This window comes from Harpia harpyja, chromosome 21 (assembly GCF_026419915.1).
Source record: "Harpia harpyja isolate bHarHar1 chromosome 21, bHarHar1 primary haplotype, whole genome shotgun sequence".
Lineage (NCBI taxonomy): Eukaryota > Metazoa > Chordata > Aves > Accipitriformes > Accipitridae > Harpia > Harpia harpyja.
The window spans coordinates 5946134-5970418 of NC_068960.1; the positions used below are offsets into that span (position 1 = coordinate 5946134).

Genomic DNA, 24285 nt, shown 5'->3' on the forward strand with positions numbered 1-24285 from the left:
GCATGAAGACATTAACAAATAGGTATAACTACCTGCACTGGAGCTTGAAGGGGCTTTTTTGCAAGAGAAGTACTGTTGTGAAACTTCACTCTCAGAACTTTCAGGCCTGGACACCAGATTTTAGTGGCGATGTTTTCCTCTAGTCTGGTGAAGAGGAGCTAAGGTATGCTCCCAGGGAGGTGAGGCATATTTTGAGGGGAAAGGGATGTTGTGCAAGTTGCAGTTTTCTGATACAAACTTTGAGTTAATATGACCAAATTAAACTTAAGGACTGTGTTGCTGTATCTTGGGAAGTCTGTATGTGCTGTTGTGATGATTGTTATTTGCTGTATTTTATTGAAGGGCAAGTCATCACAGGAACTGAGCTGCTTTTGGACTTGCTGGTGAAGTTTAAGAAATAAGTGGGAGTCCTGTAAATCAGAGATAGAGGAGTTAAAGCAGTCATAGAGCTCAAATATACAAAAAGGATGTTCAGGAGACTTACTTCAAACACACAGGAAGAGACTATTACAGACATTCCGCAGCCTTTCTAATCACACAGAAATATTTAAAACAACTAAAATTCCTTTTCAGAAATCTTCTGTTGTTGTCATGTTATCGTTCTGTGTTTGTTCTTCACATGCTGTTGTTTTCCTGCCTAGAAAGAAGATTAAATTCTTTTTAAAAGTAGAAAAGGTCCTTCTTGGGGAGAGGAGAATTTCAAAATCTTCTTGTGTTTCTTATATATAATATAAAAACAAATAAGGAACAAAATCCAGATTTTATACTTTTAGGAGGCTGCCTTTAAGAACAAACAAACAAACATCAAGACCCCCAAAGCCACCCCCCCAACCAAAACAAAAAACCCTGGAAATTTTTTTTTATTGAAGAGAAAGAAGCAGATGTGCCCTCCCTTTCTGTGCCTGATTCTCTTAACAAACCCTTTAGTAAAGACTTTTGTCTCTGGTCTTTGTCAGTTAATTATGCTTACATGTAAAACAGTTTATAGATCTGCCTAAAACACTTGCCAAAAAACTGGGAATATTCAGTTTCAATTTGATGTGACTTAGCTGACACAACCAAATCTGTGTCATTGTATATTCATACTAAGTTAAAACTATAGAGAGAAATGTTAATTCAACAGACTTCCAAAAATAAGTAATTCTGAGTAATTTAGTATTATAAGTGTGTTATTTGGTAGTTTCAAGCAAATTTAATTAAAAAAAAAAAAAAAAGCAGTGAAGAACTTAGTCCTCCAGAGTTGACTAAGTGCCTGTTTTTCTATTTAGTTTTACTTTTGTCTTGCACTTCCATAGTTAAAATTTAATCTCAGACATCTAGCTACAATCAAACCTCTTCCTTTCCTGTGAATTTTGAAACGTTTTATAGAAGCAATAAGAAGTTGACATTCTAATAAATTATAAATTAAAAAATATTCCAATTTTTACTTTAACATCTTCATCCGCTTATTGAGTCTTGGTTTAATGTTACTTCAACAGCTAATTCTCAGTGTCTAACTGTCATAGTTTTTACTGAAATGGTAGCAGATCCTTAACTAGGACAGTTCAACAGAGCTTTCTAGCAAATGCCTATGAAATGTTGGTTGTGTGCATTAAAAAAAAACAAGCATAAAAAAATTGCATAAGACATTTTCCTTGTTAAAAATTCAAAAAGTGTGCCAGTGAGCACGTAAAAGTCATTGAGTGACGTGGATCGGCATCCCATTAAGTTAGTTTTTCACTTCATTTGAACAGTTTTAGGTTTTTATCATTCTTAAATTGCTCCTTTTCAAATTATCTGCACTTCAAAGGAAGTCAGAGAGCTTTGGTTAACAGCGATTTGTCCCTCTCCTGCCTAACTATGCTGCTAAACTATGCTGGACTAATATGCTCGTTTAGGGCAAAAAAATCTTGTTTCCAAATTAGGCTTAAATTCTCCTGTTTGTTTGGTTTCTTGATTTTTGCTTAAATGTTATTGCAGAAAGAAATGCAGTCTCAGGATGGGATGGTGGGGCAGAGGAAGAATGTTCTAGCTTTTGGCTCCTTGTGCCTTACCCAGGAGAAAGGAACTGAAGTCAGTGATTTAATCTGCACGCGCACTTTAGAAGCCACTTTGTCATTTGTTCTTCATGTTATCTTTATAATTACATAGCATATGGTTCAGTTTTAATAACATGCTGCTCTTGAATCATACCGTTAAGTCTACGTGTTTCATTTACAGGATTTTGCATGGCTGATGCAAACTACGTGTGTTTTTTCGATGTGGTTCCATGGGCTCCATTGTTACATGGGGAAGGAAGATGTCTGCAGGATTGCAGGGCAAACATAGCGACAGCGCACAAAGCAGCAGCTTTTCAGAAAGGGAGTTCTGGGTATGTTTATGTTAGGATAGAGTTTCAAACTTCCCTGAAGTAGCTGTGGTGATTCAAGTAGTGTTGGTAAGCTATATTGTCATGTAGATTCTCTTAAAGCAGACTTCTTGGCTTTTTAATGCTGATTTTGATATCATCCGTTCCATAGGGAATGGAAGGAGCTTAGCAGAAGTTATATACAGCTAGCCCATCAGACAAAGGCTCGCAAGGCCAGAACATGTTACGTGTGTGTTGGGATGCTGACAAATTTATCTCTTTATGCAGCATTGTTTTCAGAAACTTGTGAAACGAGGGGACTGTTTACAGCAATGAGGACTGGTTGATATGCGCAGTGCTTTGGAATTGACCAATTCTCTTCAAATTGAAAGCTTGTCTGATTTGATTTCGTTGTGCATGCAGCGTCATTCCTCTACTTGGAAGTGTTTAAATTTGGCTTTTGCCAAATTGTGTATTATCAGGATAGGATGTAGACCTCAGAAACAGGCTTTGAAACCTCTCAATAAAGGTATTTGACAGCAGAGTGCATGCAAGGGGTGTCTTTATCTCTTATCATCTCACATGATTTAGTTTTGCAGAAAGTGAACTCTTCTTTAGGGAGGGTTAATACCCATTATTTTCTGTTATGTATCTATGGCACTCCACTTTTTTTTTTTTTTTTAAAAGTAACTAATGTCAGTAAAACATCCTCCAGAACTAAGTATAACCCTAAAGCTGCCAATTGCTGAAACTGAGATTGGAAGCTGATTGTTGATTTGAATTGCTGAACAGATGAGGATGATTGTTTTTTATTGGAAATTTGTCAGGAGCTATCATTACTAGAAATCTGTGGCTTTTATAATTCCATCTCATTTTACTATTGGATTAATTTCAGTTCTCTATCTCAGCCCTAATGCATTATGGTATGAATTTCTGAGAAAATGAGGGAAAAAATCAAGGCAAATCCACTTTTTTGCCCATTTAAAAAAATCTGTGCAATTATTTCATTGATGCAGGGACCAAACACTGGTGTTGGAAGCTGGCACTCAAAGCAGCCAGAGAGATGCCTGATACTAACTATGCTTGTGATAAATCTGCTGTATTTGGGTGAATTATGAGAGGCTTAGAACTGCATTTTTCAGAGCCTTGTTGACTTGGCATTAAATTTTACAAAGATTGTCCATGTTGAAATTGGTGTGTCTGCTCACAGCTTCTTTTTGCCAAATAAACTAAGCATACCCAGTCCATTTCTGTCTGGTGTTTTCTGTTTTTTAGCTTCTGGTGACTCTAGTAGGTGAAGGATGGTGAAGTGGAAAGGGAAACATAATTCGTAATTTTTTTTTTTTTTTTCTCATCAGCACTAATACAAAGTTGCCTTTATCCTTACCTTATCTCTGGATTTTTCTAGTTAGAAACTACTGTGGAAAGAGAACATCTACTTCCTTAATTCATGGGAAAAAAAAAAAAAAAAAATCTGAGTCAGAGGTCCACTTCCTGCAGATAGAAGCTAATGAAGCCATGTTGAAATCAGATTGTAGCTTTATAGACTTCTCTTGTAGTTTTTTTGCTGTTATTTTTCCCCCCCTGCAGACATTGTGGAGTATGCAAAACCGTCTTCCACTTTGTGGCATATGTTATCATTTAGTTCACCATTTATATATATACCAGCAGAAAGAACCTGAGTCCTCCAGCTTGGAAAACAAAGTTAGAGCAGTGTTAGATTTGAGTTCTTCAGAGGTGAGATTCCAAGAAACCAGTGTTATTTTTCTGTTGCTCTTGGGTTATGTGGAGATGTGGCTTGCATGAGACTGGGTTGAATTAGTTCTGCAGTGTTTGCTCTGATGCCCAGCCATTAAGTAGCCTTCAGTAAAGAGATGGGGAACTGCTTAAATTAAGAATCCCTTCAGGCTCAGCTACAGGAGTTTGAAGTGTGTTATCTAGTGCTACAACACCTTTGAAAACCCAGGTGCATGTTGGCTTAAAATTGACTTGTCTCTGCTACCAGAATTTGAATTTTAGATGTTTTAGTCAAGCCATCTCCAGGTTGGTGTCTTGGTTTCTTCTCATAGTTTCCTCGACCGTTGAGTGTGATGTCTTTGAAGGATGGTGTTTCATCCTGTTCTGATTTATTTGACTGCCGCAATATGTCTCCATTGTCTGAGGAGAGACCACCTCTATCTGTTTTATTATATATTGACTGTTAAGATTTGCGTGTAACGCAAGTGGTCTTAGAGGTTTCAAAATTTTCTGCTGAGGAAGGCTACATGCGTGCAACTCTGGAAGCAAAAAGCAGGAACCTTTGAACTGGGATTGCCAGAATTGAATCCTGTCTGCATCAGCTCAGTGTTTAACTGATTTTCACTTGGCTGGAAGTGACAGATGATTAAAGAGAAAAAGTGATGTCTTTTCTGTATGTGAATAGTTGGCTGAAAAGTGGTATCATCAGAGAAAGTGCTTCTTTAGTCCTAGATTCAGTCAGAATCCCAATGGTCAAGCTAGAGGCACATCTCCTACCTATCCAGTTTTTGGAGCGGCAGGGCCCTCATTCCAGGGCTGTATTTGGATAATGTAAAGTCTGGCCAGGCTTAATTTCATCTGCCAGAAACAGTGAAGCCTTGACTTGCATCTTGGGGGACGTGACAGAATGTGTTTCTACAGATTTCACTTCTGCAAAACTAGCTTCCCACTCATTCCTTATGAAAAAAACCCTTTCGAGGTTCGGGTCACTCTTCCCCTTTGGGTGTGATGCATCTTGCTGTAGCAAAAGGATGTACCCAGTACGTACTGTGATGCCCTTTCCAGCTTCCTTTCTTTTGAGAAGTGTGATACAGATGCTTCTCTTTTGGGATGGGAAACCATTTCTGGTGGCTCAAAAGAAAAATATTTTTCTATTTTTCCATAAGCTGCCTTCATTTAGAGTTGAATCTCTTGCACTCGTGATTTAAAGATAGGTCTCCAAAAAGAACATTTGTCTCCTGCAGAGACTGTCGATGTGGGATAGTGGTTTCTGGGACTGTCAGACTAGAGTTATCTTGATCCTGTTCCACTAGCTTTAAGAATACATTATTGGATTTGATGCAAAATTAAACCTATTCCTGACATCTGCAGAGCTGTTGCTACCAGATCTGTAGAAATCTTTGATCTCTTTGACAAAAAAGATTATCAGAGTGCTATCTGAAGTGTTATCTAGAGCTTATGGATTATTATTGCTTTTATTTTTTTCCCTGATGGCTCTTGAGTCACTGCCTGTATGAAGGACTCTGAAGTCAGCACACTGGTAATTGTGTGGGAACACTGCTTTGGGATCACCTATGACATAGCTGAACCTCTACACTATCAGAGGGTATTCAGCAGTAGCCAGAGTTGTTGAATTGTACAGTCTATATGTACATTTACTTCCTCCTTTTCTTACCCTATTGGTAATAATCCTGTGATCATGCTCCACTGAGACTCTGTAGCTGAGTAGCAATTAGAGTAATGCTGGGTGTGCTCATCCCTGTGTGTGTGCTGAGCACTAGGATGGGGAGGAGGTTGTGAACACGTATTCTGATGTATGTTAAAAAAAACAACCCCCGAAAACGTGTTCAGGTGATAAGCTGTCTGTTCATCTGGTATGAATGTTTATGCAGGCTGCTTGCTTTGAAGAATTTGGTCTTGCTGACTCTATGGCTTTAGAGTTTGTTTATGGGTTGAAGTGAACAGCAGGTGAGGTGCTGCAACTTGTATGGTGATTACAGCTTACAGCAATGGCTTTAATAAAACAGGTTTTTATGTAAGCTGGACAAGATGCAACCCTGTGTTCTAAGTAACTGCAGCAATTTTGGCGTGGTGAGGTTGCCTTGTCTGCTTTGGGTGACACCCTTTTTATGGTTATGTATGGAACACAGTTTTTCAACCAATGATTTGTTAAAAGTTTCTATTTTGTTTTAATTGTGTAGGACACCTGATGATCTCTCAAGGCAAATTGTGGCCCTGCAGCAAAGGGAGCTTGCGCTGAAAGAGCAGAACTCTACCATCACGAACAGGTGAGTGATACCAATAGTGGCTGCTGGTAGCAAGACACTGCTATATTAAAGTGTGTACAAAGAAAACAAGGACTGCAAACAGAGAGAATGGCTCTTTAGATTTCCTTGCTGTTCCATGGAGCCTTCTATGCTGTCTTCTATTCTTTCCCATGTTGATGAAGAGTTTTTTGCTTACTCAAATCCTTGCAGGAAGAAATAGATGAAGAACTGTGGGTGGATGCGGTGAAGAGTCAGTCAGTCCAGCTTTATTTTATGAGCTAAAGTGTTTGCAAGGGGAAATGAGCTGCTTTCCCAGACAGTTTCATCAGGAAAGGGAATGTCACAGCAAAATCTGCAAAGTGGTCATCTGGGTATGGGAAAGGGAGGAAGAGCCCTGAGGACTGTGATTTGACTACTCAAAGGACCAGTTTGTATAGCTGGTGGTGGAAAAGTACGTTTGCAATTTTCATGGCAGAGTACTGCTAGACCTTGGGAGGAGCAGTTTGTTTATAGAGCAAGATACATATTTGAAACTAGAGGGTGTTTAAGCCTTTGCCCTGGTGTGGGAGTGAATGTCTAATAGGGGAAATGAATTTGTCCACCAGAGCTTAACTTTCTAGACTGCATCGGTTACACATAGCCTTTCTTAACATGGTTCCATAGTGTGCCAGAAAGTGCTTCTCATCCTTGGTGTACATATTCTTGGGTTCCCACACTGTTTTATTTCCTCACATTAGGAACCCGTTGTCTGTTCTTGTTAAAAGCAATACCTCTATCTTTCAAAAAGGCTCTTGAACTGTTTGCATTGCCAAGGTGTCAGCTGACTTGTCTAAGCAACAGAAGTGTGGAGAATTTCAGCCTTTGATGTAAATGTATTGAATGTAAAGCAGTCCAACACTGTGTAATTGAGCACTGGAAAAGCACTCTTAGTTTGTCTTGGGCTGCATTTGCTAATGTGTCTCCTGAGGTATGTGGTAGATTTTCATTCAAGAGATGATCTTGTTCTGGGCTCTGCCGTACTAATGATGGGCAGGATTCAAGCTGGGTGTTAAAAGCTTCGCGTGTGCTGCTACTGTTAATGAAACTGTTTAGTCAGTTGTAAAATTGTTAGCCAAGTATAAATTCCCGTGAGTGCAGCTGGCCAAATTGTTTTGTGTTTTTTGCTGAGAAGTTTAAAGGGGGGGAAAAAAATCTCACCAATATAAAAAAGACATTTCATATATTAAAAATAAACCAAGTAAACCCTCAAACCCACAACTGATCAAATGATCAAATAAAAGAATGATGGTAATGTTTGAGTTATGGATTTTTTTTTTTTTCCCAGGCTGTTTCTCACAGCCTGTCAGAGAAATGCTTTTTCTAAATTTATTAAGGGCCAAGGGGAATCATCTGTTGAAAAAGCAGCCTTTTGGTAGTGCCTTGCCTGTTCATGCTGGATGTAATTGTGCCTATTTAGTTTAAAAATAAAAACATGATTAAGATTACTTCTTGATTTCAAGTGAAATGAGCTGTAAAGCTGCTTAAATTAAAATTCTAACATTTTCTTGATGCAATGCTGTGTGTCATTTCCAAAACCGATAATTTTGGCTTTCTTCTGTCACATACCTTATTCTGTCTTAAAATGTAGGCAATAAGATACATTTTTAAAAACCTTTCATTACAGATGATTTGAAAGTTCCCAGGAGAAGGTCTTGAGTCTTTGGAAATAAAACCTTGTTAAGGAAGCAAATCTGATTTTCTCTTTTCCCTGAATGACATCCAGATTTAGCTGATGGTCTTCTCTTTTATTTGTTTCATAATTGTGTTCAGAATGGTCTGTGTATTACAGTAACTTAATATGTGATCATGACTCCCTCTAGTGATTGAGCCCAGCACTTATTCAGCTTTCTATTGTTTTTTCAGCTACAAGTTCTTTTGCCCTTAGTTGAAATGTGTTAAGTCTTCAGTACCAATAGTGCTGTTTGATTTACAAAGTCGGTGGTTATGTGTGTATAGAGCAATATGCAGTACAAAGATAAAAGAATTTTTGCCTACCCTAAGAAGCTTTGATTAATTTTCTCCATTAAAATTAATGATTTGGTAGATGCTTAAGAAAACAACATCAGAAGTTGGCATCTGGATTTAATTTTGTGGCAATGGAGAATCACAGACAGTCCTGGCTTACCTGTTGCTACAGTGCAAAATTCAGTTTAGTAGAAGAGGTTTGAGTGTGGTGTTGAAGATGGTGATATGACCCTTTTCCCTAAATGGCTGATACTGAGTCTTTGTATAGTGAATGTATGTTTGGTCCTCACTGAGCTTTTAAACACGGGCAGAAGAGTGCCTGAAGGGGTTTTTTGCAAGCTGATTATTCTTTCTCTCAGTCTTTACACTGCAGTCTTCCAAGTGATGGTACCTTTCCCACATTGTTTAGTGACTGATAGACACTTGCCAGCTACTGTTTGTCTCGACCTGACAAATAGTCCCCAGTTTCTTTTCTATAAGAGGAGACGCTTGGTAGCGAAGCAGGAGTTAATTGCTAATGTAGCGGAATATGAGCAGGACTTGGCTTTAGAAAAGAAACCAGGCATGGAAAAGGTATCACAAGGGAACAATTTGCTATGTAAGGTCCTATCCATTTCTGTAAAACTGGAGACAGATCTAGCTCAACTGCTTCTCAGTGTCCCTTAGTTGATCAAGAATGGAGAGTTATGCTATACAAACATACTGGTAACAATGTTTTCCAAATGGCGTATGGCTTCACTAAACAGACTAAATTTATTTTGTCTCATTCTTCCATTCTTGAACTGCTTTCCATTTATTACTGTATATTTTTTTAGAGCCAGTGTTTCTGTTATTAAAAAGGCAGTAGGGGTCATCACACACAAAAAGGCTACAGCATTACAAATCAGCCTTTGCACTGATACTCCCCCTGCTTCTGGCTTGGGGATCTGAAATGCAATCTGTGTTTTGTGTAACCTGTGCAATTGCCAGTGTCTCAAGGCCTCCCAGAGATCAAATGATGATGCATATCATATTTACTGTATCACTCAGATTGGATGCTTTTAGACCCAGAACCACAGGACTGAATTTCCTGAACAGTGGGTTTAAATCAATTTCTTTTAACAGTGATTGTTTACATGTTTGAGTTGTGTAGACTCCCTTGGAGCTTGCTATTTTTGCTAGGGAGGAAAACCTCCCTGTGGCGCTAGCATGAGGAAAGAGGGTCACTCTTGCACTGAACACATAAGCAGCAACTCAGTTCTCTTCTTCGTGACTTCAGGATCGCTGAGTAATGTAGCTGAAAGTGCCATTAATAGCGCGTGATGGAATCTCACTGCTGTTTTGGAGTGTGTTGCTGTAAGTTGTGTAAATAGAGTAAATTACACTTTCAGCAGTAACAGCGGGAAGTATCGTGGAGCTCTGTAACTGCAGAATGAAGACAACAATCCAAAGGCTTAAAAGCTCAAAAGTAGGTTGCTTAGGGCCACTTTGATAGCATGAAGAATACCTGCTCTGCTGTTTAGGAAAAGGTAATGAAAGAAAGGTGTTTAATTAGTGGGTCAGTTTAACCATGCAGCCATCATTCATTTAAGTACATTTATCCCTTGAGTGTGAATGCTATAGGCATGGTATGTTGAAATGTACTTTTTCAGGAAGAGTTGATAGTTGTAGCTTGTAATATGGAAAGTTGGCCGAGCTGTTTATAAGCTTTTGTCTTATGGAAAAATGATGTAGTAGTTATGCTATTTTTTTAAGTGAAAAAAGCTGCATATTTATTTTTCCAGCATCCTAGCTGCATATTTGGAATCTCTGGAGAGATTTCCTAAAACAATCCTGGCAAAGCATTTTTGAATTTGAAATGTAGGGGAAAACTTCCCTTGTCATCAGTATTGTCCTCTGAGATGGCTAAGCATGAAGGAATGGTGCTGTTTGCAGTTTGATATTTGCTTCAATTCTGAAAGACAGGCTATGAAAATGTACTTTTTTGGTTACTTGTGGTCCCTTCGAAAGTCATCATTTCTTTTCTGCTTTTGCTCTTGTTGCCTAAGTATAATATTGACTTTGGACCATTGAGGTATCTTGTAGAAAGTCAAATACAAGGAAACACATAGGTGAAGTTAGTACTGAGCAGGATGAAGGACACAAAGAAAAATGGAAGAGCAGTAAATCTTTGGTTCTGGTGTTGGGATCCCAGAGCTGATGGCCTATTCCCATCATCTAGTGTCAGAAACCCAGCCATGTGTTTTGACATATAGTTTCACATGTGAAAAGGGATACACAGAATATGTTTGAAAAAATATCTTCCTTCTCCAAGTGTTCAGAGTTCTGTTAAGAGACATGGTTGTTTACCACCTTTATTCATATAAATCATGTAAAGCTGATTTACCCAAACAACCTGCTGTGTGTGTTGTTGCTTAAAAATGAAATAAAAACCTAAACCATTGAAGGCTGGGGAATGTAGATTGCAAACTGAACAGAAAATGCTTTTCAGTTGGGCAGCAGGGATTTTTTTTTAATAAAAAAACCCCCAATGAATGAGTGATGCTAAGCTCAGAACCGTCCATCTCCATAAGTGCTGTTAGCTCAGAAGTGTTGTAAATCTATTGCCCATCTTCTCTTTTCCTTGGATGTCCCAAGGAGTGTCAGTCACAAATATAAATAGAGCCTGTCAGACTTCTTCCCCTAATCTTCTGGAAAGTTGGACAGAAGTTTAATTACAGTGAAATGTCTTTTATGTGACAGAGAGAAGTGCTAGCTTTTTGATAGGCTTTATGAGTTATTTTGTGATCAAAAGAAGCACTTAATGTCTAATATAGGACAAGGTAGGGATTTTTTTTTTTCTTCTCTTGTTCATCTGTATGGCACATTGCACCTTGATTTATATGTGGAGGTGTGTGTGTATCTAATACCAGACAAATGTTTATTCACAGTGCTTCAGGGCAATATTAACTGCTGACAGGTTCTGCATTCATTTATAGAGTAATATTATGAAGAAATGACTAGTAGGTATTGCTTTTTCTTTTCTCCAAAATGGATCTTTCATGCATTTTTATACCAGAAGGTAGTTGATAGTGTCCCATTAAGTGACCAATCTACTCTCTCCAAATAAATATATTCAAATAGTAAGCTTCCAGAGCAACATCTGGTTATTCGTGACTCTAATTGGGTAGATACAAAGCTTTTCTAATTTTTTCTATCACATAGCCCCTAGCAGAAAATAGGAAGGCAAAAAATAATTTAGCCAAGACATTGACTTATGTTTCCAATTCTAAAAACATGGGATTTTGCCCAGACCTTTGCTTTTCATGATTGTGCCATTTTTAGTCTGATTTCCTGAGGAAGTGAGGCTTATTACTGTGCTTTGTGTGTGTATGTAGATGAGATTGTCTGTGCCTACCCTACACTTTTGAACTTGCTACTTGTGTTCTGTCAAGCTTGGCAGATGGTAGAGGTCTCAAGCATAATAAATTCCAGCAAGTTTAAGGAAAACAGGTCTCCATTTCCAGGAGAGACATCCTGTTGCTGCAATCAGAGGTCATGCCCTGTTAGGTATCAGAGGCCTGCAAGCAAAAGACCCTCTTAAATGTCACATTGACAGTAAGGCTCCTATCGGAGATCGTGCCTCCTTGGCCACCGCTCATTCAGCCTTGAGACTGGCAGTGAGTGAGCACTGCTCTGATACCACAGTAGTATCACAATCCATAATTTCTGCTATACCATATTTTCCAAAGGCTTGTGGCATTTGGTTAGTACTGTGGTAATGTTGTTGGTATCAGTATTGTTTTCATGCTGTTGGTGTGAGAAATGGAAGTCTACTTGAGTCAGTATTCACCTTTGGAGAGAGAAATCCTTAGGAAACCAGGCAACTTCAGTTCTGGAGCTCATGAAACTAGTCTCTTTTTCTGTTTAAAAGAAAAAATAGAGAGAAAGCCTAAAGAACAGCCTCCAGGGGACAGACATAGCTCTAATTGTACCATCTTTTCAGCCTGGAGCTCTGTAGAAACTATAGAGTGCAAAACCAGTAAAAATATTAGTATTTGGTTTCTTACCTTATATTTGACTGTGCTTCTTGGAGAACATACAAGGACAATCTGTGAAATGCCTCTGTTCAGTGCTCTGATCACTTCTAATGATTAAAAAATTGTAGAAGCTTTTAAACTCTGTTCTTAATATTTTTTTCTTGTTCCAGGATTGTGATTGACCCTTGGTGTTCCTACTAGCATCCCTGATGTTTGTGCATCCTTTTATTACTAGAATGAACGATAGCTTTCATTTGTTAGTGCTCCTCTGGAGATGCTGATTCAGCAGTCTCTTGGGTGTCCAGGTAGCAGTGTGTATTATTGACCAGAAAAATGTGTAAAAAATAATCAGTTAATTTGATCGGAAGCATAGACTGTTCTTGATGGTGTGTTGTACAGCAGACACCGTGCTTCAGCATGGAGCTGCACTGTAAAAGTTATGGAAGAAGTCTGCCTAGCATTTCTTCTATGCATGACTCACATCTGTGCTGTAAATCTTTCGCTTCTGTGAGACTAAAATTCCTAAAAAATCCTAGATTAAATAGATGTATGTTAATACTAGTCTAGAGTTCTCAGAAACTAGAATGAATATTTAGAACTATTGAAGTAATTTGAAGTCAAAACTTATTATCTATTTTCACTATTCTTTCATTTTTAGCGGATAGATGCTATGATCACATTAATGATTTACATGAGGCTGATGGGCCAAAGGAAGTGTGCCCCACATCCGTGTTATATTTGTGATATGAATACAAAGGGTGGAATTATAATCTCAGCCATGCAGTAGGCAGCAGTACAAAAATATTCTACTTTGAAACCAGTAGTATTATGTAAAATCATGAATTCAGCCTGTTGCCAAGTTTTGTATAGAGCTCCTGGAGTTCTACTGCTTTAAGATTTCCAGTGCTTAGGGATTTGTCTTTTATTGCCTCTGCAATATGGTAGTAAGCCTTGAAAACTTTTTATATGAGTTGGAAAAGAGGAGGGCCCTTCAGTTCGGTAATATCTTTAGAATCAGTCTTGAAGTCATAAGAATGGTCCCATGAATAATGTAGAAGAATGTGGCCTGAGAAGTCTGGATATAGTTTCTGGAGAAGCTTTGTGTTTGCTTGGGTTCTGCTGATCCACTTAATACAGTGACCTGAATTTCTTATATTCTCACATGCAGATGCAGAAGACCACATGAATTGAAAACAAACATCTCTACTCCATATATCCTGTCCAGTCTGCACCTAATTATTTTTAAGGCAAATAAAATACATTAATTCCTATCTGTACCTGTTAAGATTTTTTTGTTCCCTTCTCCCCCAAAAGCATGATATGCATTTGTTTCTTCCCATATAGTATCTTAAAATTATAGTACTGACCGTGGCTCTTGAACTGTTCCTTTGAAGTGTTTTATGATAAGTTTTCAACAGTCAAACAAGGTTGCGTATAACCATTTTGTCTCTTAATTTGTAATGCTAGAACTTCATTACAGCTTTCCTGAGCAGTCATGAGAAGCCAGAGGAAGATTGGTGGCAGAATGCAGAATGAATTTGCTGTCTTTTTAGACTCATGACACTATCAACTACTGTCTGGTATAAAAATGCGTGAAAGATCCATTTTGGAGAAAAGAAAAAGCAATACCTACTAGTCATTTCTTCATAATTTTACTCTATAAATGAATGCAGAACCTGCCAGCAGTTAATACTGCCCTGTAGTTGCCTTAACGGGGGTATCGAAGACTACGGATTTTTCTAAAGTATTTTAGGGTACTGGTTATATTGTTTATTTTAAACAGATTGATGGTTTCCCGGTTCCTGGGGGGGAGTGGGGACAGCCAGAATACACTGAGACATTTTACCAAGGTAAACATGAATTCTGTAGGGTTTTGTAACTGCTGTGAAGTAGTGTCAGTTCAAATACTGCACAGAATACGGTTATGTCTAAAAAAGAGATTGTCTTGGCTGGGATGTCTCAATCAGTTGATCATATCTGCATGTAAACTTTGTTCAGCTCTATAGCTAATTGCTTGTTTAACAATTTCTCATCCGGATCGCATCAAGTCTACCGCATGACTTCTTCAGCCTGCTATTATTGGTATTTTCATTATGTATTTTCATTTTAATATTCTCTGTGTCTGCTTGTATGCATATGTGAATGTATAGACCATGGTGTAATATAGTAAATGGAGGAAATACTGTAAGTATATAGCTGTTGGTGGGGGGAGGGCATTTTTAGTTAGTTTATAAATATTTTCCTAATGTTAAAGTTTTATCTGTACAAAAGACATACTGCTTGAAAAGTTTAATCAAAAATAAAAAGTAAGCTGCCTTGTCTTTTTTAGCTGTGCAAGGCAAAAAAAACTTGTCATAAATTGCAGTCAACCCCCCCACCAAAAAGCAGCTTCTTTTGCTGCTCTGAAAGTTAAATGACTAATGTGCATAATTTATTTGAGCATCTGTGCTGAAAACTTGCATACCAAGTTTTAGTTCAATGTGATCAACAATGGCGAAAATTAGGATTTATCATGGAAATGCTGATGGATGTGAACATGTGTAGGCTAAACCGGTGCCTGACAAACCTTCTTATTGTGCAATGCTAATGGTGAAACAAATTTTTTTTTCTGCCGTAATTACATTCCTCCCCCCCCCCCCTGCTTAATTTTCTCCTTTTCAAATTTGGTGGTTTTAGTTGCACTTCATATTTGGATTCCTGCTTTTTCTGGAGTCTGCATAAGACCTCTTAAGCTGTCTTGTGATATTTCTAAGCGTAAGATACCCTGAGCTTTCTGGGTGAGCGAGGGGAGGATCAGCATCCTGAGATCTAGCTGGTGCTTTGCAGTAACGTGCTCGGAACAGAAGATGGTGCCGGCAGCCTTGGCAGCTGCTCTGTCTTCCTTCCCCTCCTCCTCCACCTTTTCTGTCGTGCACAGCCAGGGTGCTGTCACCAGGATTATAAATTCTGGAGCCAATTAGCTAAAAAATGTTACAAGTGAAAGGAAAGAAACGAAAAGCTGCAGAATATCTTGATGTGAATGTGCCTATCTCAGAAAATCTTCCTGTGGAGAGCTCAGATGTAGCCTTTTACTACAGCTCTGGTGCAGCTTTCAGTGAAGCATCAGACACTTTTGAGGCATCTGGTTAAGGATGGAGTAGTTGGTTTGGAGGAGTTAAGCACAGGGAGACAAGGCAAGGCCTTCTTAGGAAATTGTGCTGATAATATAAGGTCTTCTGTCAAATGTTGGAAAGATCCTGAGGGTGTGTTTGTGCCTTGACAGTGTTTCCTCCTCTCTCCATCCTTGTCCACAAGATTTCTTGTGAAGGAAACTTATTGAAAAAAAATTTCTTTTTTAAAATTCTCGAAGTCAGACTGATTGCTTAGTTCTTGCATGGGCATCACAGAGGAGAAACGTGTTTATAGTTAGTACCTCTCTGTGTCTCTTTTTAGACAGTAGTTGGTGTGTTTTCTGGCAATAGTGGTACAGCCATGCTCTGTTGCTTGGAAGAAATTCTGACAATTTCTCACTGCAGCCATTCTTTTGCAGGAATGTGTCACTCCTTAGGAAAGGTAGATGGGGTAGAGTTGGAGATGAGTTCAGGAGGGATGGTTGGCAACTGGTCCAGTTATTTTGTTGCTGGTGACTTTTTTTGTTTGTTTTTTTGTTTTGTTTTTTCACTTTAGCCATACGAGAAAAACTGTAGTAGGATCTGACATTCAGAGGGCCCTTTGGGGCTGGATGCTTGGTCAAAAGGCTTAGGCATTGTACTCTGTTAGAGTTCAGAACAGTGTTCTAGCAAAATGTAATTTCCTTTCTGTCATATTTTATGTATAGTCTGTTTTTACATATTTTCAATATTTAAAACAACGTTGACATATTCATAAGTTTTAAAATACATCTCACTGTTAAGAGATGGAAATCAGTAAAAACAACCCACAAAAAAAATCCCAACAAAAAACCCCACAACAAAACCCTCTAGCTTTCCTTTTATTCAAGCAACAAAAATCAAATTCTTACGAGTGGAATAACTACTGAAGAGGCTTTCTGTTTCTCAGCCAGAGAAAGCTTTTGAAATATTTATGGAAATAAACCAAAATGTGTCCCTTTCTGGCTGTACAAATAAGGGATTATCAGATCTAGCCTATGGCAGTTGTAGTACATAGAGTCCAAAGTATCTACAACTAATAAAATATTGTGTATGCTTTGAGAAAATGCTGTGAGTTTTTTTTTTTTTTTAATGGGACACTGCTGACAAAGTAGCACATCTCCATGGGTTATCCTAATGAAAAAAAATCCCTCTTCTTGCACCTTGCGTTGGAGGTAAAAATTGTCACCAAGACAATGCATTAATTGGCTCTTGGAAACCAAATGTATCACTTATGTTGATGCATCTTTATCTACTTAAAGAGCAAGACTGAAGTCACTTTGTAACCCTTTCTCTTGTAGCTGGGAGTGTGGAGCAGTGCTGCTTACATCCCCTCCAGTTGAAAGAATCTGAACCCTGTGCCACCAAGGATATAATTGCCACACAGGTTGTGTCACACTCCCAGTTTGAGTGAACTTGGTTTTCATTCTACAGATCTTGCGCTGGTGTAAGAATTGGAGCTTGTTGAAGTCAGAGTGCATTTTGATGATTCACAGAAGAATCAGGAAAGCAAGGTTTGTAGGGAGAAGTAATACCTTCTATTAGACAAACTGGTAGGATTAGAAGACAGACATGCATTTGGGCACACAGCCAATACTCAGATCTGATATAGAAGCAAAAGCCTTCAAGCTAAATGCAGGTTGAGAACAATTGCTCCAAGTTTAATTTGATTAATCAATTAGACAATTTGAGAGAGAAGGTAGTGGGCACATGTGGAACGGGGGGAGGTATGAGACAGAAGAGATGAAAGGGTTGTTAGCATCTGCGAGAAAGAGAGATTTGGTCTAAATCATTCTGATACATGACCAGGCTTTGGATACTTTGATAAGACAATTAGTAGTATGAACTTTCTCCATATAGAAGGAACTTGGAAGCAGATAGACTGTGTGTGTCATGTTTTTGCTGGAGCCGTATACCAGTAAATACTGTGTTTCACTGACTCAGCACTGGTATGTCAGACTTGCAGTTAAGGGGCTAGAACTTTAATTTTATATTAACCAAAAATATTATTTTCTATACTGTCAATACAATCATTTTATCATATTGTTTGACTTATCTCCTCTGGGCAGTCAGCTGCAGCAGCAAGTCTGAACCTGTCATTACAATGACTGTTGAATGAGTTTTGCTTCATTTGTCCAAATGTGTTCTAGGATAAAGCATGTTTCCTGAGATGCAATATTTCTGCCTCTTGCACTTGTGAGTACTGTGGGCTATGCTGATGCTGGGAAAGGGCAGCTGCAGATACTGAGTGGGGTGTTGGTGTTCATGGCAAAATCTGTTGTGAATTTTGAGTAACCATTCAGACTTAACAGGACAGCGTAATGTGGCTTGCTTTGTGTTTTTCTTTTTTTTTTTTTTTTTTTAAAATGTGTCTTATTTAATGAAAGTGCACCTGCTGCTGTGCTGCCTAGTGTCATGAGTGGGTGATTTAGACCGCTTAAAGAACCACTGTCAAAGGTATTAGCAAAACTGGTTTTAATATGATGTTGTAAAAGCACGACTTACAAAGTTTGATGGCAAGGTTCACTCTATTACTGCACAGCACAATCATTTGAATGATGATGCAAAGTTACCAAGGTACAAAATCAAAGTTACCATACTACAAGGTTATGCGTGATATCTGTCACTTACCAAATATCTGCCGTTGGTAAAAGGTCTCTCTGCCTCAAGGAGCAACCTTGAGAGGTGTCCCAGCTCAAGAGGAGATCACTGCCATGCAGCCACACTGCCTAGCAGGGAGAGCTCAAAGAAGGCTCACTTAGGCTGTCATGTTTACGGGATAAAGCGCTTGGCTCGTAGTCAAATTACATGTGATGGGAAAGGTATGCATGAGACTTCTTGTACCCACAACTTTCTTTGTTCCTTAATAAAAGACTCTTGGAAAAGCTACCCGCTATTCACGTGTTAATCACATGATTGGTGTTCCAAGCTCATATGTATTGATGCTCACTGGGTCACTCTCCTCCTTTGTGGGTTGTCTAGAGGAGTTCTTGGACCAGCTATGGCTCGGGCCTTTATCTCCTCTGGAGCCTGTACCAAACTCCTGCTAGTTCGGTTAAGGGGTCGAGTGCCTCCGTCACACCTGGTATAATTATGTGTAGTGTAGTACACAGCCATGGGTGATAAGTCTCTAACTCGCCTGTTTGAGAGTAACATAATATCTTTTAACAGTGCATTTGTCAGATTTTTTTCTTTCCTGAATACATCCAAAAGGAAAAAAAAATGCTGATAAGAACTGTGATTATAAAAAACCAAGCAACAGTAAGATAACCTGGGGCAAAGTGATGCCTAAAAATACTTGATGTTTTTAAGCTAATTACATTTTATATTGCCAATGACCTTTTGGAAACCTTTCATTTGCATGGATTGCAGATGCCTCCTAAGAAATGCCTTTATGCAAAGAGAAAATGCATTCCAGTCATCTCCTCAAACCCAGAATGCAGGTCTACTGTCTGTAGAACATGCCCTTTTTCAGAAGAACTTCGTAACATGCTTGTTCTGAACCGCAAGGAGAGCTTTGCCCAGTGGGGAAGACAAGCACCCAGGCTGTGTCATCTTACAAGGCTGCATCTTGAAGGTGGGGGTTCTGTGTATAAACAGCGACACAGGGACATTCTTGAACTTACAGAGGAAGTATTCATTAATACTTAAAGGCAGAGGAAACTTGAAATTCATTCTGACTCCCTTAGGAAATTTGTGGCTCTGTATCAAACTTGTGAATGACGAAATGTGGACCTTGTTTCAAATCTACCTGCCAAGTATAAGTCAGAAATTCCTCAGGTTTTGGAAGCTTTTAATTCGGATTTTTAAATTTTGTCTTGAAGTAGTTACTTCATCTCTTCCCTGAATTAATGCTGAAGGTCTTGAACTGAATATAGGAGAGTGAGGCTGGGTGAAGTTCTAGTAGCTTCTCTTTTCCCATCCTCTGGAGACCGTTGTCTAATTCTTGAATGAGAACTGAACAAGAGAGTGAAGGGTAGTTGTAGCTCTCATGGATAAATGTAGCTGTCATTGAGGCTGACAGAAGTTACAGTGTCCTTCTTGTTGTAAACCCGGCAGTTCTGGTCAGACAGCCTCAGACTTCATTGCTTTTGATGTTTTAAAAATAAAGTGAGTGGCATCTTTTGTTAACGTGTGCAGACTTCGAAGAAGTTCCTCATGGCCTTAAAGAACTGAATCAAGCCAAGGAGTCAGTGTAGATGCTACCATGTTTGATCAGTCGGGCTAGTTTTTAATTCATTTTTTCCACAGCACTTCTAATGAGTAAGTTCCTTCTCTAGTTACCTTACTTCAAAGAAGTAGAAGACCATCATTGTGTCTGCTGCAAGATATTAAGCCATGTTCTAGAAACATGCCCTGTTTAGAATAGTGCTTTGGGACTCAGGGATTTGAATCCCGAAGAAGAGGTCTTTTATTAACCATGTCTCCAAATACAAAACTTCATTGTAGCAGAGGTAATTACTAAAGTAAGGCTGGCTGTATCCAAAATAAAGAAATCTTTCTAACCAATCATCTGAATCATCACCTGTCCAAAAAAAAAGGTGTTGCATTGTTGTGTTTCTATTTAAAAGAGAGAAGAATTGGAGACGTCATAAAATCCATGACACTTTGCTGATTGTTACTGATACAGAAGCCATTTACATATTCCCATACTAGGATTTATACCACTATGTACTCATCACTGTGTCAGGAAAGGCTTATGTGAAGGTCAGGTGGCGAGCAGGAAATGTGGGACCAACAGAAGTCCTACAGGAGAGACAAAACAGGACTTGTAAAAACATTTTTCTTAGAAGGAGGCTGATGGTATGAGTGATGTATGTCTGCTGTGTATTTACACCTGGCCTAGACTGGATCCTCTCTGAAGTACAGTAAATGTTATCTACATTCTTTCTAAGTGTACAAGGATATGTGTTTCTGCTTGTGGTCTATAATGTAGTGCTTCTGTAAAGCATTAAAGCTGCTTAAGGCAAACAGGATGAGGGAGAGGCTGGATGGAAATTGAGAGACCTGTGTAAGACTGGACTGCAGAAATACTCAAAACTCAGCGGACCTTTGGAAGCAATTTTGTTTCCGGCTCTGGTTCTGACCCAGGACTTCTGCGTGATGTTGAGCAAGTCAGTGATCTGTCCTCTGGCTTGTGGAAGTGATAGTTTACAAGGCTTATGATAGTATTTACTAAAGCATATCTTTGTCAATGCTTTTGCAGGGCTTTCCCAAAGTGCAATTCATGTCACTTGCTTTTGCCTATGCCCCAAACAGATTTTTCAAATTCTGCTTAATATAAACATGTTATAAAGCAGATAGATTTTTGTTTTGCTTTAGTCAGCTTTGTATCCCATTCATTAAATAGCATCCTATTAAGAAAACTGTGGGAACCCTCCTAAGGGGAGGAAGAAGCTGGCAGTATTTTTTGGTTCTGGAATAGGCTGCTATGCAAAGAAACCCTACCTTAGTCTCCCATACAGTTCATGCTTGTACTGTAGGAGTGACAGAGGGATAGGAACAGTTGTGAGAACAGCTTTGTTTTGGCACTACGGCAAGAATTTGTTATGACAGTTGAAGTTTTGCTTCAGTGCAAATTTGCTGGTTTGCCTTACATATTGTAATGGTATGTATTAAGTGAATGAGAGAGTAGGTAAGGTAGGAAGAAATAGGGAGCAATCTAAAAATTGTATGTTCCAACTCCATCTTCTGCAGAAAAGGAGTGGAGTGTGAAGTGAAGAGAGACAGTATGTCATTACTGCAAAACCAGCCGCAGCTGAGCAAAACCATGTATGAGAGATGAGTAAATCATCAGTATTTCAGATCACTTTTATAAACAAATTTTAGAAAGTGAGAATGAAAACCTGAGAAAACAATGCAGAAGAGCGAGTCTGTGTGTGTTAATGGCCCTTAAGCCCCTAGCAGGCAGGAGAAAAGGTTGTTTGAATTTTAAATTGATTTAAATTCCTTTTGATTTTGCAGTCCGTGCCTGTTCTGTGTATATTGTCCCTGGAAAGTGAGCAGAGGATGTTTAAGACTCCCTTGTTTTTATGCTTGGCTAATTTTATTGTCCTCCTGTATTTTCTAGCTGTAAATGTTGCAGACTGTATTACATTTAAACTGGTTTTAATATAGTAGGTCATAAAAATCTAAGAAACGAGAGGTAGTGTCCACTGCAGTGGTGTTTTTAGTGCAGGGAGGATGCTTGCAAGTCACTGAAAGGCTTAAACTGAAACTCTAGGATCATCTGCTTAGTGAAGACAGTTCAGAAATAAAAAAAACCTGTCACAGCCAAGAATGAATTTCATTGTTAAAAAACTCCTCCTTTTCCTTTCATCTGAGGAGCTGGTTTACTCTTTGAGGCATCAATCCAAATGTGAGGAGAGGAGGGAGGCTCTGCCTCCTTCCTTTTCATAAAAAGGTTCAGCAAGTTATTATATATATAGGTATACAGTGTACATTATATATGTAGCTATTATACAGTATAGCTGAGACCCTTCGTAGCTGACTGCTCATTTTTAACCAAGAGCTATGAATGGACGTGTCTTTATAACTTCCGAGCTGAGAGACATATGCATATACTGGTGCTATTCCTGCAAGCTCTAAGCTATCAGTAAGGATTTTTTGCTTTTGCAAATTGAGCCGAATGATAAAAACCATTGGAAGCTTGTTCATACCTTCCTGCCTGGCTTCTTAAACAAGGACCCTTGCGAGGGGAGGAGTAAGCAAGCAAGCAACCTCTGTAGATTCCTTGCCCAACCCAGGGCTGGGTTACAAATGTAGAGATGAGGAGCAGTTCTAGTTTTTCTATTAATTACAATTATTCTTTCTGCAACTCACAAATCTTTAAAAAAATTATTTCGTACATCTGCTTTCAGGAGGTCAATTACTCCTGCTGCATTTTAAAGCTAAAATAGCTTTTAAAATAGCTTTAAAGCTAAAATAGGTTGGGAAGATAGGCAGTTACTGGAGGATGGTTCCATGGATATATTTGACATTTCTTAACTGTTGAGTATTTGGCTTTGTAACCTCCTTCAGAGAGTGGCAAGGCTGGTCTCTGTGATCTCCACATGGGTCAGAACTTCATTTAATACCTTTTGACATTAAAACTGTTTGAGAACTGGTGCCTGTGGTATTGTCTGTTAGTTCTGATTTCATCACAGCTTAACAGATAGTAAATGTTCCTGTAAAATGTTTATGATGATTTGTGCAAATGACAACTTCAGTTCTCACGTCACAAAGTTCTATCTCTTAGCAGCCACTTTATACCCAGTTCCACATTCAGCACAAACTGAGAGCCACAGAGGAACGGAAGCTGAGCAAGCTTTCTGTTGTCTAAAATGTCACAAATGGGGAATAGCTTAAAACATAGTGTCTAACTGAGGCACAGTTAGCATGTTAGAATCCTCTGTCCACTAACCTGAAGCCTCAAGGTAAAATTTAATGAGATTACAGGCTGTCAGTAATGTCCATCACTATCCCATCACTTGTTCAGCTTTGTCTGCATCTAAACAAATATCTGAATAGCTAACCTTTTCCTTCTTTTAAACCTCCATTATTTTCCCACTGCTCCTTGATTTCTACAGCAGAAAAAAAGAAATAAAATTAGAAAGCCTTGACTGTATGCATTCCTGTGTAAATTTTGCGTCATGTTGCATTTGAATTCTTGTACCTTTAACTTTTGCTTTGAAGATAATGGGAAGGAAAAGGTGCCCAATTTGCTGCTCTTTAAAACCTTAAAATCTTTCTGTTCTAAAAGTTTGTGACTTTATTTAATTTTTTTTTTTTTTAAACATTTGGGTTGTGCCTGCCATATTTATGGAAGATGCTGTTTGACTAGAAAAATCAGTAAATTTATGATGTAACTTATAAATAGATGAAACTTCAACAATTTGGATTTTTTGCCTGATTATACCTGTTCTCCAGTATATGTTAGTATAATAGTTCACAACTGAATGGAGCTGTAAAGAAATCTGTCCTTATTACAAGGGAGCCTTATGTCTCTTCAAGACTGACATTCTGCCCAACAGAATAGCTGATGCTGCATCTTAGGAATGCAAAAATAATCAACCCCCCCAGCATTTAAAGTCAACAAATCTTCTTTCTATTTGCTTTCATTTTTGCCAACACTGCCGTTTTATTAAGGTTCTTCTGCTAAGTATGAAGGTCAGTAACTTACTTTGAAAATTGGTTCTGAAATTATGAAAATCCATATCTAGGAACTGGTAGTTTAGAGAAACCGTCAGGTATTGTAAGACTTGTGATAACATTAGCCAACTTATACTGTGTATCTTTTTTCCTTTAAGTAAATATGATATGGTTTCTTAGCAAAAAAAAAATTAACTTTTTGATAGTATCTCAAGCATTCTTACATGTACAAGTGTTGTTAAGGTTTCTAATCTTATATTTGAGGTACCTTTGTAACAGAGGATGGTTGGCTTATGTGGCTTGATAGACCTATCTCTAAATACTTAGTTCTGTAACTTAGAAAAAATCCTCTTTTTGGAGAGTTTGTCGTTGCAAATATGGGGACAAAGGCAAGCCAAACCCTCCTTTTCTGGTCTTGTCCAGCCAGCAGTGACGTCTGGTGTGTTCCCCCTTTACACAGCTGTTCTTCTGGTGTGTCTCTGTGTGCAGTGGTGGGCTCTGCTAAGCAGAAAACTAGCATGAATTGGAGAGGAGTCACAAGTCTTCATCTGGGAATCAATCCAGCTCTCGGATTCTTAACCTTTTTCTCTTCCTGGCACCCCCAACATTGTTCACTAGGAAGGACAAATGAGGCTTGAGTTAAACGCAGGTGTGTATAAAAGGTACTAAAATAATGTCTTTTGCAGCATGTATTT

General features: G+C 38.6%; 1 protein-coding gene across 2 annotated transcripts in view; it reads left to right on the forward strand.

Annotated features, from left to right (window-relative positions):
- MAD1L1 (mitotic arrest deficient 1 like 1) overlaps positions 1 to 24285 on the forward strand; it is a 385605-nt gene that overhangs the window by 35076 nt on the left and 326244 nt on the right. For both annotated transcript variants that reach the window (XM_052773151.1, XM_052773153.1), the window contains exon 10: positions 6265 to 6351. In XM_052773151.1, the coding sequence (XP_052629111.1) occupies positions 6265 to 6351 (87 nt within the window). The remainder of the gene's footprint in view (positions 1 to 6264; positions 6352 to 24285) is intronic.